The sequence below is a fragment of the Sceloporus undulatus genome, chromosome 2, assembly GCF_019175285.1.
Source record: "Sceloporus undulatus isolate JIND9_A2432 ecotype Alabama chromosome 2, SceUnd_v1.1, whole genome shotgun sequence".
NCBI classification, from domain to species: Eukaryota; Metazoa; Chordata; class Lepidosauria; order Squamata; family Phrynosomatidae; genus Sceloporus; species Sceloporus undulatus.
Genome location: NC_056523.1, coordinates 291,422,694 through 291,437,637, shown reverse-complemented (window position 1 = coordinate 291,437,637; position 14,944 = coordinate 291,422,694). Strand labels below are relative to the sequence as shown.

Here is a 14,944-nt window from a genome sequence, read left to right as displayed (position 1 = left end):
GATTAATATGTTCTTTCTAAGACTCTCTAGGTCCTCCAGAGCAGCTCTGCCAGAAGTTGCCCATAGAGTTGTGCTAGAGAACCTAGAGGTTCCTAAAGAAAACAACTTTCTAGGCATTTGTAGGTACTTCAGCATAATTTTATGATCAGCTTCTGGCAGAGGTTGACCATAGAGTTGCACTGGAGGACCTGGAGATTCTTGCAAAAGTGTTCACTCAGGTAATAATACTTTATTTATATCCTGCCTCTCTGTCCATGACAATCAAGGTGGCTTACAGATTAAAAGATACATACAATCCCATGTCCCAATAGTTCCCACCCTCCCTTAAAACATTGAATTAAACAATTGACTATTAAAACATACATTAAAAATAATGTTGAAAACCATCCTATTCAGAGAAGCCTTCCCAGGCATCGCATAATTGTCGCTTACTATCTGATGTTCTGTTGTTGGCTGTTTATCGATCCATTTCCTGTATTGCTATGTACTGTATATGCATTATCCTACTTGTGAGTATGTATTTTCCCTGGATAATGATTTACCTTCCATTTTGAAGCCATGCCCTCCCTTCAGTCCATCTGCCTTGGTCCAGGCCTCGGAGGTAGAGAGGAACTGCTGGACCTCTTACCCTTTCCCGTCACCACTCCCTTCTCCTTCTGTGTCATGTCTTTTTAGATTGTAAGCCTAAGGGCAGGGAACCGTCTAACTAAAAGGATTGCATGTACAGCGCTGTGTAAATTTACAGCGCTTCATAAATAAAGGTTAATAATAATAATAATAAGCAAAACAAGCGAATAGGGCTATACATATTCAAAGGGACAATTCAATTAGTTAGTGGCTGGATTTTCTATTCAGGAAAGGCCATTTTAACAGCCTTTTTAAAGCTGTCTAAAATGGGTGATATGATGGATCTCCTCCAGCAGGCTGTTCCATAGTCTGGGAGCGGTTGAAGAAAAAGTCCTCTGGGTGGTTGCAATCAGCCTAGTTTTTATAGGCTGTAGTAAATTCCTCCCAGAGGACCTGAGTGTGCAGAGTGGATTATATGGAAGGAGGCAGTCCCAGAGATAGGTTGGACTCAAGTCATGTAGGGCTTTAAAGGTCATTACCAACACCTTATACTGCACCTGGAAACCGATGGGCAGACAGTGGAGTGATTTCAAAATAGGTGTTATATGATCACGTCTGGTTTCACCAGTAACCAACCTGGCTGCCATGTTCTGAACTAAGTGAAGTTTCCAGACTAAGCACAAGGGTAGCCCCATGTAGAGTGCATTGCAGAAATAGAGTTGTGAGGTTACTAATGCATGTATCACAGTTTCCAGGTCCCCCACTTCCAGGAAAGGATGAAGCTGGCGTTTACCTGATTTGTCATCTGGAGTAACGTGTTTAGGAGCACCCCCAGACTGCGAACACAGTCCTTTAAGGGGAGTGTGACCCCAGCCAGGACCAGTGGTTGTATCACAATACCTGGATTAGGGGCCCCTACTGTAAGTACCTCCATTTATATGTTTTAGTCAGTTTTTCCTCATCCAGTCCATTACTGCTTTAAGACACTCATTGAGATGAGAGATGCCATCTGTAGACAGAGCTGTAGGCCGAGACATGGAGAAATATATCTGGGTGTCATCAGCTTACTAATAACGCCCAGCCCCAGGTAAAAAGAATAGTGCTTTTTATTTGTGGTTTTTCTACACTCATGGGAGTCCTTCACGCCTAACCCCAGCAAAAGTGGAGGGATCACTGTAGTATGAACACAGTATGGCTTCTTTTTCCTGAAGCCTCAAAATACCATTGAGGAGGTGTGGAGGGCATTTCTACTACATTTGGAGCCCCTCAGGCACTCCAGGGTTTTTGTTTTTGTTTGTTGTCCGCAATGTCCTCTACAGGGGTTGAGGGGTCATTTCTACCACAATTGAGGTGCTACTAGACCAACATAGGTCCAAGAAAGGCTTTTTTAAAAAAACAGTGAGCGAATAGGAAGTCACTTTAATTCATTTCCTGCCCAGAATGGGACAAAGCAATTAATTTATTGGGAAAATTGTCCTACAATTTGTGTCTTTAAAATACCACACACTACCAGGTAGGGCTAGCAGCTGAAACTGCGGTGAGGTGAGGTGGAGAGAGGTTCATAGCTGCCAAATTCATATAGGTCTAGATCTGCGTAGACTCTGCAACAAAACATGACTCTAGAGGGCAAAAATGTCATGTCCTAGTGTATGGGAGTTAAATTCCCAGTCCTTTGGGAATTACATATAGATAAACTAATCACTATGGTGATTATTCCCATGTGAATGTGAAAATGTCAAAAACAGGGGCAGGCCACTTTTTGATATTTGGGCTGGCACAATGGACCTCTTCAATTACAGGGGCTGTACTGCAGCTAAAATGGGTAGCCCTCCTCGAGTTTCTCATTATATTTGTCACCAATACTTGGCAGCAATGGTGGCAGCTGTCTACAGCACATGAGGTCTGCACTACAGACCCCTGTCCAACACCCCCCCCCCTCCTCTGAAGCTATCTGAATCTTCTAACATCCAGTTTCACTGCTTTATTCCAATTCCCAGTATTTCATGCACTTCCTTCTGCTCACTTACTGTATCACAGGCTCTAAGCTATTAAAGCTACATGTCAATATAAGTAAGCAGGTAACCTTTTAAAAATGTCCACAGTGCTCACACAGAAGAAGGTTCTTGAGATGACTGGGGAAGACATTAAGTGCAAACAGCCATCACAATGTTAAAGATAAGCCTAAATCCAATTGTTAATCCAATCTAGAAAGCCCTTTGAATGGGAACTTGGTAAAGCAACATTTATGTAAATTCCATTGATTCAATGGGTTTACTCTAGTAAAGAATTGACAACTGAAGTTAGGTCACAATTTTCTTATTAAAAATACAGTTGTGTGAATTGACTTTTACATGGGCGCCTTCGTTTTTGTGTGAAACATTTAAAAATGCAGATGGAGATCATATGTTTAAATGTTAAAACACCTTTTAAAAATACCATGGCTATAGAATCTCAAATTAGATAGAAGATGGCACCAAACATAGCAGGATGTAATTTTAAGAAAATGTTAGAGGTCATATAAAGTATTTTAAATGTGCAGTGAGATAGAAAAGAAGGTACTATTAAGCAAGATTATGATAAACAAACTTAAATTGTTAACTATAAATATGAAACTCTATATTCTCTTTTGGACATGCATCATTGGAATGGATTGGTGAGAGCACAAACCAAGTATCAAATTCAGAAAGACCCCTTTAATATAAATTGATGCCAGCAATCTAACAAGTTTTACAACCTGAACCAATGTTGTATTTATGCCAGACTGCTGCCAGGCTGAACCTGTGTTATTTAGAAGCAGAACTTGCAATATCAAAACATCAGGAGATTTTGATTAGCAGGGAATCTGAAACCATCAACGTAGTTTTCCCTATTCCCTCTGAATTTAGCCGCAGTAATGGAAGGGAGATGGGTAGGATGAATTTTCCCCCCAGAAAGAAGGTCTTGTAAACTTCCCATTCTAATGTAACATATTTTGTGGTGGTTAGGTCTTAGATGGGCAATTAAGAATAATTTGCCTTACAGAAGAACTCTGCAGTTCAAACTTCACCACACCCAGTGGGGCTAATGTTGGTATAACATAATCTCCATTTTGCCTATGGAGGCATGTTGCCCCACTTTTCAGATTTTTTTCCCTGCAGAAGTTGGCCATTGGTAGATTAGGCAGTGTTCTTTAATATGGTGTATTTTATTATTTGCTCTATAAACTATTGTACTGTATACTCAGACTGTTGGGACTTGATAGACTTAACAGGGATCTAGTTCTCAGGCTTTATCAGATAAGTATCAGAAAATGACTCCCTATCAGATAAACTCTATTGGTCTAAATCCAGTGTTGCATATGCAAACATCCACTTTTGAGTTACAACTTTGGCTAAATCTAATATGAATCTCAAACAGAGAGCAGATCCATTGAAATTAATGGAATTGATAAGAAATATCAATCTAAGTAGGTTTACTCTAGCTGGGACTACCATTGCATTTAATTCTTTCTTCCTGCTCTCACTGTCTGCTCTCCTGTCTGCAATACACTTTGAGGAGGCACATGAACTGCAGGAGGCAGTGAAATTGCAGCTGGTGAGTTCCATATCTTTTATTTTTAAATTATTGTTGTTGTTGTTGTTGTTGTTGTTGTTACACCTCTCCCTATGGATCAAGCTGGCAAACAACAAAAAACTAGACAGATAATACAAGTTTAAAGAGCATATTAAACCAATAGAACTGGCCCCTCTGTATCCACTGATTCTGCATCCATGGATTCAACCAACCATTTGAAAATAGTCTCTCACACACACACTTCAAAAAAGTAAACCTAGATTTGGCTTTTTTGTATAAAGGGTGCCATTTCACTACAACATTTGCATGTAATGGAACTTAAGCATCCAGATTTTGGTATTCATGGAGTGCAGAGGAATGGTCCTGAAGCTAAGCCCCTGGCCTAGTGGATAGTGAAGGTCCACTGTACGCACATATTAAAACATATCTCTGAAGGTAACCTAAAACAAAACATGTAGGGTTTTAAAAGTAAAAACAAACCTTTGTATCATACCCCAGAAACTAGCATGGTAATCTGCTCTGGTTTTTATTTAAACTTTTTCCCCTAGCTTTTATTAGTTTAAAATATTGTTTCCTCATAGCAACTTTTCTGATATCATAATTTAACATTTTGTTACATACATACATGACTTCCTTATTTTTTGTATCTTCTACATAGAACAAATTGCTCATCTACAAACAAGTCCTTTCTTTATGTTGCATATGTAATTGCACCTTTCCTATCTAAATAATACAACTTTCATGGGTTCCTTGGGTAACAATGTATCACACACACACACACATTTCAATTCCATAATACAGATATTCTCCCATATATATATATATATATATATATATATATAATCTTCAAATATATAAATGAAAATGTTATCATTCATATATTATGTTTGTCTCTTCTACCATATGCAGATTGTTACTTTCCAGTTTTATATAAGCCTACTCATATTTGCTGTCTTTTGTATTTATTGTTGCTCAAATAAATTTTTGTTGTCTCCTTGAAATTCTAATTCTGGAAAAAGTATTTATTTATCCCCCATCTTTCATTATGATATGCCAGTACTGGTAACCAATCCCTTTCTGCATGACTTATTATGTAATATAAATGTTAATCTATTCTTTTAAAGTTTCCCAAACTTTAATGGCGCTATTTCATGATGATGGATCAACTGTGAGGAAAAGATTCAGCACCTTGGACAGATCCTTCGGTGTTTAAACATGTCGCCCCAGGACACGAAATCCACCAGCTGCCACTGGGGAGGGACAATTGACCCTTCTTAGTTTTGCTGGTGGAAGCACCTCTGTCAGGGGAAGGACATTTTTAGATCCCATGCATTGAAACACAATTTTACTAAATAAGACACTGCCAAGTTTCTACTTACAGTTCTCATCAATAAAATTTCCCCATCAGAAACCGACATGTGAATTTAGCTCCCTGCAAACTTTAAAACCCTATAATAGAGGTATTGATTTTGCCTGGTCCTCAAACTCCTATGGCTGCTGAACCAAAATGCTCTCAAGACCTGTAGGGAGCAAACTGTAGATACAGGCATATGGTGGAAGGCTTTTACATCAGCAGATTTTTTTTTGCACGCTATAGGACTTTACTTTTGAAAAGTTTCATGTGAGTAAAGAAGAAAACTCTGCTGATAACAGCTATCAGGCTGTTGGCATCAGCTTGAAAGCATTTTAAATCATTGCTTTATCATAAGCAGAAATATACAATACTTAGTTTGCCCAAATAGTATTTATGTCATTGAACAAATTAATATTAAATACATTGGCAGGCATACAATGTATAAATCTAATAAATAATATTAAAACAATTCAGCACAGAGACTACAGAGAATATCTAAAACTGATGAAGCTTTAAAACTGCCAGGCTGTGCTGAAGGATGTCTTAAAGCTGTATATCTTTCACAATTACCTATTAAATAAGTAGCAAAATACACAGATTTGTAAGATTGTAATCCTATAAATACCTACCTGGGAATAAGACCCATCGAACTCAATAGCTCTAACTTCTGAGTAGGTGCGTACATAATTGCACTGTCTGCCATGTGTGCTTTAAATATAGGCTATGTATAATTCATGGCCTGTGGCATTCATAAATGTTTAATATTCACATAAATAAACTTGAGGTAACCCCCCCCCCCCGTGCGCGCACGCACACACACACAACATGCTTTCTTTGGAAATATTTTTAGCAAGAACTTTAAAGCCAAATGCTAACAGTTCAATCTAGAAATCATTTATGCTACAGAGCACTTACATTACTGTTAACTAAATTGAACTGAAGCTAAGTATTTGAGCTGAACTCGCTTCTGATCTTTTTTGTTTGGTTATTTCTTTTTAGGTTTCCCTACAATATTCCCAACAGGCTAGAGAGAAAACAAGAGAAAGCTTAAAAATTTAAATTTATTGTACATTGCAAATGAATTGTTCAAATAAACACCTCAGCCATGGAGAAACATACACAAGAGCCAAGTATGTTAAAATCTGTCTGTGTTTGTTATCTGCAGACTCCTGCTTCCATTATTGAATAGCAGAAGTGTTGTGGAATGGTGATGAACAATCAAGTACTAAACTGGAGATTCTGATTTGTTGATAAAGGGACTGTAGGCATATATAAAAGGCCCATTTCCCCCCTGGTCTGGCACCATCCTGTTCAGATGATTCAAGTCAACAGCCCCAGGCTGGAAATGGGTAGACTGGAAGCCATTTTGGTGGATCTGACCTGATCCCAGCTCAGCTGGCCCTTTGACCAGTTTTAAATAACTGGCTGTTTGCATCCCAGAAACCCTGCCATGACAGCTGATAGTTCAGATGGCTGTGCACCCGTTATCTGCCACTACCATCGCCATTCTCCTTGCAGGCCCCAGTCACAGCTTATGATGTTGGAAGAGGGTGCATGGCCACATTGGTGAAGTCAGGCACCCTGTTTCCATCCTTCCAGACTGCAGTGGAAGCCTGCAAGAAGAATAGTGGTGGGTCCTGAACATCTGCCGATCACTACGTTGGATCAGGTAAGTGCCGGGGCAGGAACAGGCCAGATCCATGGGCAGAATATGACAAGGTTGGCATGTTGTATCTGGCCTGGTGGTTAAATGCCTTTACCACAGCCACTTACTCAAAAACTTACAAGGTTGTGAGTTCAATACCATCCTTGCATCCTTCTGTAGCTTGCTAAAATGAGTACACAGCTTACTGGGGGCAATTAGTTGACACACATTATAAACTTGTTAGAGTGGTTAAGTGCACTGATAAATGGTATAGAAATGTACTTGCTATTGCTATTGCCCATACATTTGGGTCCAAAGAGGTGCAGAAGCAGTAATAGGACTGATTGCTGGGAAACTGAATAATAAATGACCCAGAAAGCAGGAGAGAATAGAGGGTTATTCAGATGGTCAAAATAATCCAGAATTAATCTGTGCTGATTCTCTGTTGTTCATGTACATCCCGCACTCAATTAGGTTTGGAGAGAAGCTGCAAAAAAACCCACACTTAATCCTGGATAATCAATATCGGGTTTTTCCCTGAGTTTTTTTTTTTTAAGACCTGCATCATTGGTAGTGTGAATAACAGATGCAAACAGATCTGGGATAAAACTTTGCATGCCTTGAATGTATTCCAAATGCAGTCACATCATTGACTCCATCTTTATTTGAATGCTTGCACATGTGAGCAATGGAACTTGCTGAGATGCACATTGATGTGGTTCTACAGTGTGAATAACAAACCCAGAATGCATGGGTGATATGCTTTGCATCGTTGCACTAAAAAAAATTAAGTCTGAATGACCCCACTGGAGACAAAAAGGGGACAGAATAAACCATGTACAGAGAAGCAAGTCCATGAGAAAGTGGAAGTGGATGTAGATACCAGATGGTTGGCGGAAAAACATAGGAAAGACAAAGTGTTGAAAGGAGGAGGAGCCAGAGGAAAAGAGGCTGGGGAAAAACCCAGGCACTAAACTCAAGAAACAAAAAAATAACGTAGAGGCAAGAAAAAGCAACAGGGATCAGATTCCCTTCAATGAAGTTTTGCACATTGCAATGGTGATCTGGCCACATCATACCATTGGTTTTTTTTTTAAATCATTATAGATAAAACACTAGATATCTGACCTGACATAACTAATATGTTTAAGGTCCTTGTAAGGGCAGGAACCTTATACCTGCATCATAACTTCTGTTCCCCAGTACAAGTGGCCACAGTTGTGTTTACAGGCACAAGCTGTAAATTTCCCACACTGTACTTTGATTCAGTAAACAGTTCATAGTAGGCTTTCAGCTATCTTATATCAAGGTGTCTCTCTTCATTCCTGTGTGAGCTAAGATCTCATGGAAATTATTTTCCTCATTTCTTTTTTTCTAAGCCAGAATAAATTTAGCCTTCCCCAGCCTGCCCAATAATTAAAACTTGCTGCAAAAAAGGATGGGTAGGTGGATATCTCATTTTTTTCTCCTGCATTCAATTAAAAAAACACACACACACCCCAACAAACTCAATTTCTTTCTGTTAAATTTGTGAAGGAATTTGCTGATGTTGGTACGGGCCTATCAAAACTAAACCAAACCAAATTCTCAACATTTACACTAGACAAATCCAATGTTGTTGTTGTTGTTGACTGACCTTGAGTCCACCTTGAATCATGGCAAACCTGTGGATGAGACATCTCCAAGACTCCCTGTCAGCCACTGCTCTGCTCAGCTACTGCAGACTCAGGCCCATAGCTTCTCCAACTGAGTCCAGTCATCTAGCATGTGGTTTCCCTCTTATTCTACTACTCTCTACTGTTCCTACCATTTTGTCTTTTCCAGTTATTTGTGCCTTCTCATGATGAAGCCAAAGTAGGACAGCCTCAGTTTGATCATCCTGGCTTCCAGGTCTGTTCAAGGGCCCATTTGTTCATCTTTTTGGCTGTCCCACGGTATCCTCAGCACTCTTCTCCAAGAAGAAGAAGAATACCAAAACAATATCCATGCCAGAATATCCTCCCCAGCAGACCATCTTTACTAAGGACTGAAACAACATGCAGGCATCTGACTAACATCTCCAATTGTTTTTTTCTTCTTCTCCTATTTGGTTTGTGACATCTTGCCTGATGAAGAAGTCCATGGAGCTTCGAAAGCCTGCAACAAGTATATTGTGCATTTTGATTTGCCAGCAAAGGTATCACTGATGGATTTTTGTTTGGACATGCCAAAATATGATCTGGATAACATTTCAACAGAATTTAAAGAAAGGCTAAAAAACCAAATTATTATTATTATTATTATTATTATTATTATATTTATTTATATCCCACTCTTCCCCCAGGACTGGGACTCAGGGCAGCTTACAACATTAAAAAACAATACAATTAAAAACATACAAAAATATTACATTAAAACAGAATTAAATTACTACAATAATCAAAACAAATTACATGCTAAAATATCAAATACTTTAAGAAGCTAAAAATGTTTAAAATACATTAAAACAATAGAGCACCCCAAGACCATTCTTTAAAAGCTTTCTGTTTTGGATGCCTGTCTGAAGAAGAAGATTTTTGCTTTTCGGTGGAAGGCCACCAAGAAGCAGATTTGCACTATTTGACCAGGAACCAGAATTTAGAAAGAAATTAGGGACACAGTCAAAGAGGAATGAGGAAAGACAATAATGGTGGCCAAAAATAAGAAGAAACAATGGATGACACACAAAATACTTCAGGCATTTAAACAGAGACAAGACGTAAAAGAAAAGGGAGACAGATACACAATTAGAACCACAAATGCCACAGTCCAAAGATTAGTGTGCAAGGATAAAGATAATTACTACAACAATCAACACAGAGAAATAGAAGCTGATAACAATAAAAAGGAAGAACAAGAGACCTCTTCCACAAGATGGATTTCAAAGAGAAATTTAAACCAAGGGTGGGGATGCTTTATGATAATAACAGGAACATAATACATGGCTGTGATGAAATTTTAAAAAACAACTGATGGAAACATTACGCAGAACCACTGTATAAAAATGTGAAAAGATAAATGACACATGGAAAGAAGAAACGTATGAAGATGAACCTCAAATTCAGGAAAGTAAAGTGAGAGCAACACTCAAAGCGATTGGGAAGAATAAATCACCAGGAACAGATGACATACCAATAGAACCGCTACAGTCCACAGAGGCATAATCAAGTTCAGTTCTAACTAAAAGCTGCCAACAAATAAGGAAAACAAAGCAGTGGCCCACAGTCTGGAAGGGAGCAATATACATTCCCATTCGCAAAAAAGAAGACACAAAAGACTGCAGTAACTACAGGACCATTGCATTAATTTCCCATGCTAGTAAAGTCAAGCTCAAAATTATGCAACAAAGGCTTCTATCATATATGGAGCGTAAAATCCCAGTGATGCAAGCTGGATTCAGGAAAGGAAGAGGCACTAGGGGTCACATCACAAACGTACATTGGATAATAGAGCACACTAGGGAATTTGAAAAGAAAATCTGCATGTGTTGTATCGACTACAGCAAAGCCTTTGACTGCATAGATCATGAAAAGCCAAGGAATGCCCTCAAAGAAATGTAAGTACCACTACATTTTATTGTCCTAATATGTAACCTGTACTCAGAACAAGAGGCTGCCATCAGAACTGAATGAGAAACAGATGGGTTCCCAGACAGAAAAAGGGTCAGGCAAGGCTCCATACTATCACTCTATTTATTCAACCTGTATGCAGAAAATATCATAGACAGAGCAAGCTTAGACTTAGAGGCAGGAGGCATGAAGATCAGAGGAAGCAACATTAACAACCTCAGATGTGCAGAAGACACAATAGTACTAGCAGAAACCATCAAAGATCTGTGGCTATTATTGAAGAATATAAAGGAGGAAAGTGTCACAGTAGGCTTACTCAAACCAGATTATTACTGTAGTGTGTTTTGGACCTTACTTATCTAAGTAGTTGATACAGAATTCCAGCCATTACCTTTATTTTTATTCTGTCTTTCCGCAATATTGGGACTCAAGGCAGCTTTGAATTTAGGAGTGTGGTGTAGTTGTTGGAGTGTTGGACTACGACTCTGGAGACCAAGGTTCGAATCCTGGCTTGGGCCTGGAAACTCAGTGGATGACATTTGGCAAGTCATACACTCTCACCTTCAGAGTACAACCGTGGCAAACCACAGTGAAGAAGAAACTTGCCAAGAAAACCTTAGGGTCGCCATAAATCAGAAACGACTTGAAGGCACACAACAATTATTATTATTAGTAGTAGTAGTACAGTAGTGACATTTACAGAGCGCTGTAAAGTTTGCACAGTGCTTCACAAGAGCAGGGGTCAAATAAAATAAGAATAAAAACCTGCCAAGCAGCATACAGTCTAAAACAATAACATTACATGATTAAAACAGCCCTAGATATGTGTATTTAATATGTGTATTTAAAACGTGTGCATATTTTATTTGCCCTTTTAAACTGATGTGTGTTTTAACTGATGTTGTTTGTTTGTTAATTGTTACCTGTTGTTCCCCTGCCTCGATCCATGGGCAAAGGTGAGTAAGAAATAATAATAATAATAATAATAATAATAATAATAATAATATTCAGAGATGTAGTCGTGTTAGTTTGTAGAATCAATAAGTGGAGAGACCTTGTAGCACCTATGAGACTCACTGAAATAAAGAAGTTGGGAGAAAGGCGGCATGAGCTTTCCTAGGCTTCAGTCTACTTCCTCAGAGGCATTTTTACATGGAGTGTGTGTGTGTGTGTGTGTGTGTTTTAAATCAAAGATATAGCCGTGTTAGTCTGTAGAATCAGTATGCAGAGTGATTCCCAAACTTTGGCCTTCCAGGTGTTTGGAGTTCAGCTCCCAGACGCTTCAGCCATCTTGGCCAATTCTGGGAGCTGAAAGTCCAAAACTCCTGGAAGGCCAAAGTTTGGGAATCACTGTCACAGCAAACTATAGTTCCCAGAATTCCAGAGCTCAGGTTTTTTTGGACTGCATCTCCCAGAATCCCAACCATTGGCCAACATGGCTGAGGCTTCTGGGAGCTGAAAGTCCAAAACTCCTGGAAGGCCAAAGTTTGGGAATCAGTGCCACAACAAACCACAGTTCTGAGAACTCCACAGCATTAAGCCATGGCAGTTAAAGCGGTGTCAAACTGGATTATAATCTGCAGTGCAGATGCAGCCATGGCGACCCTGAGGCTGTGAAACCTAGCATGGGTTTTCCCTTGGCAGGTTTCTTCAGAGGAGGTTTTGCCATGGCCATCCTCTGGGGCTGAGAGTGTGACTTGCCCAAACTGGTTTCCATGGCTGAGGGGGGATTCGAACCCAGGCCTCCAGAGCCATAGGCCAATACTCAAGCCTCTACACCACTTGTACAATAGGACACCGGCGCCCCACAGACACGTTGGGTTAAGTATGGTCCAAAACCATCCAGTTTGGGACTGCTTTAACTGCCTTTGCTCAGTGCTAGGGAATCCTGGGAATTGTAGTTTATTGTGTCCCCAGAGTTTCCTAGCATTGAGCCAGGGCAGTTAGAGCGGTCCCAAACTGGATTGTTTCCCGCAGTGTGTTTGCGGGAGGACTGGGACAGTCCACTTTCTGCAACCCTTTCCTTGTCACGCTCCCCCCCTGTTTTTTGTCCTGGAGTGGTACATTCCAAAGGCGGCGAGGGCGGGGTTTTAAAAAGAGAGCCAGGAGGAGGAGGAAGAAGAAGACGGTTATTTTTGCCGTTGGCGCTTTCGGCGCATGCGCGGAGTGCGTGTGTGCGTACGGCGCATGCTCCGTGTGCGTCAGGGCTCCCTTTTCCGTTGCTAGCTTTCCTATTCTCTCCTCCTGCGTTTCCCTTCCGTTCCTTGGAGCCATGGACCCTCGCGTCAGGCAGATCAAGATAAAGACGGGCGTCGTGAAGCGGTGAGTCTTAAGGGCGATGTGGGCCCTCCCTTCCCCCTTAAAGGGCCCTTTATGATTTTAATGGCCCTGTCCCTGCCAAGGAGGACGCTCGGGTAAAAATGGAGGACACACGGCATGATTGACAGCTTGGAAACACTTATGTAAAGAGGGACTCCTGCTTCTTAGCCCTGCTCCAAATTAAAAAGGAGGGGGGCATTTGGGAGTCCTTCCTGGACCCAGGGATGAAATGTAGGACTGTCCTGGAAAAAGGAGTGCTGCAGATGGATTTAAAACCAGAGTTTCAGCCAGGGCTGGAAAGGAAAACTCAGAGCCTGCTTCAGGTCTCTTTGGAGGTATGCTGTTTAAATGATGCATGCATCCTAAGAATCCGGAAGCTGCACCAAAGCTGCACTCCAGTGCTTAGGAATGGAGTGTGGCTTTGGCACAACCTCCGGACTCTTAAGACCCATGCATCATTTAAATAGCATACCTCCAAAGAGACCCCAAGCAGCTTTATTTTGGCAGTCTGTAACAGGCCGATGTCTGAATGCTAAGAGGCCAGAGGACTGCTCCTAAGGACTGGAGCACAGCTTCTGGCCTCTTAAGAGCCGTGTGTCATTTAAACAGCATACCTCCAAAGTGACCCGAACCAGCTTTATTTTGGGCCCATAGTTTATTTCGCTGCTGTTCCCAGCAGGAAATCCATCCAAATTACTGGGGCCTCAATTCCAAAGTGAACTGAGCTTTTACAGTGCTTTGAACAGAGGAAAACGACAATTCACGTTTCACTGGTTACATTTGAGTTAAACATTTGCACCCCTGTGTCTTCGTTGGATGTCCTGGCATACGATCTCTATCCCTCGCAGGTTTGCCCATCAGTCAGTCTTTTTATCTACATGTCTGGTTTCACCCTCCCCAAACTGTCTCTGCAGTACTTCCTTGTTATTTGGGTTAGAGTCTTAAGTTAGGAGCCATTTCCAAAACTGCTTACCTTTCAAAACAGAGACTTTGACACGACCTGAGTTCCCTCATCCTGGCAACCTTTGCTCTTAGCACTATGATTTTCCCACTCCTGAACAAGTTAAATTCCAATTCAAATCAACCTACCGCAGGATAGCGGCTGTTCCCTGGGGGAAAAAGGATGACACAACCCAAAAAAAGCTTTAAAACACTCAAGTCCAAAACCCATGTAGAAACAAACCACTTAGAGGCAGCTTTAACTGCCCTGGATCAGTGCTGTGGAATCATGGGAATTGTAGTTTATTGTGGTACCAGAGCTCTCTTGACAGAGAAGGATGAATGTCTCATGAAACTACAGTTCCCAGAATTCCCTGGCATTGATCCAGGGCAGTTAAAGCGGTCTCAGACTGGATTATTTCTGCAGTGTGTTTTGGACCTCATATGACTATAATATGCTTCTTATCCCTGCTCCAAATGGGGGATGTTTGGAAACTGTCCTGGACAGAAGGACGAAATTTGGAGGTGTCCTGGAAAAGGAGGACGTCACCCTGCCCCTGGAGTCAACTTGGAGACCCTATGGATGAGACATCTCCAAACCCCCCTCCGTTCTCATGATCATGGTGCCTCCTCTGCCATTCTCCACTGCTCTCCTTATGGTCCAAAACACACAGCAGAAATAATCCAGTTTGAGACCACTTTGATTGCCATGGCTCACTGCTAAGGAAATCTGGGGACTGTAGTTTTGTGAGACATTGAGCCTTCTCTGTCTGAGAGCTCCAGTGCCACAGTAAATTCACAATTCCCAGGATTCCCTAGCACTGAGCCAGGACAGTTAAAGTGGTCTAAAACTGGATTATTTCTGCATTGTGTTTTGGACCAAAGTCTTGTTGATTCATGCCCACGATCTCCCTAATAGTGTCTATCCATCCGGCGTGCAGCCTTCCTTCCTTTCTACTGCCTTCCACCTTTCCCAGTATT

The 14,944-nt window shown here is 40.8% G+C and overlaps 1 protein-coding gene across 1 annotated transcript in view; it reads left to right on the top strand.

Moving 5' to 3' along the window:
• Window positions 1-12,872: 12,872 nt before the first annotated feature.
• TBCA (tubulin folding cofactor A) overlaps window positions 12,873-14,944 on the top strand; it is a 44,852-nt gene continuing 42,780 nt past the window's right edge. The window contains exon 1 of the mRNA XM_042453810.1: window positions 12,873-13,027. Coding sequence (XP_042309744.1) covers window positions 12,978-13,027 — 50 coding nt within the window. The 5' untranslated portion in view covers window positions 12,873-12,977. The remainder of the gene's footprint in view (window positions 13,028-14,944) is intronic.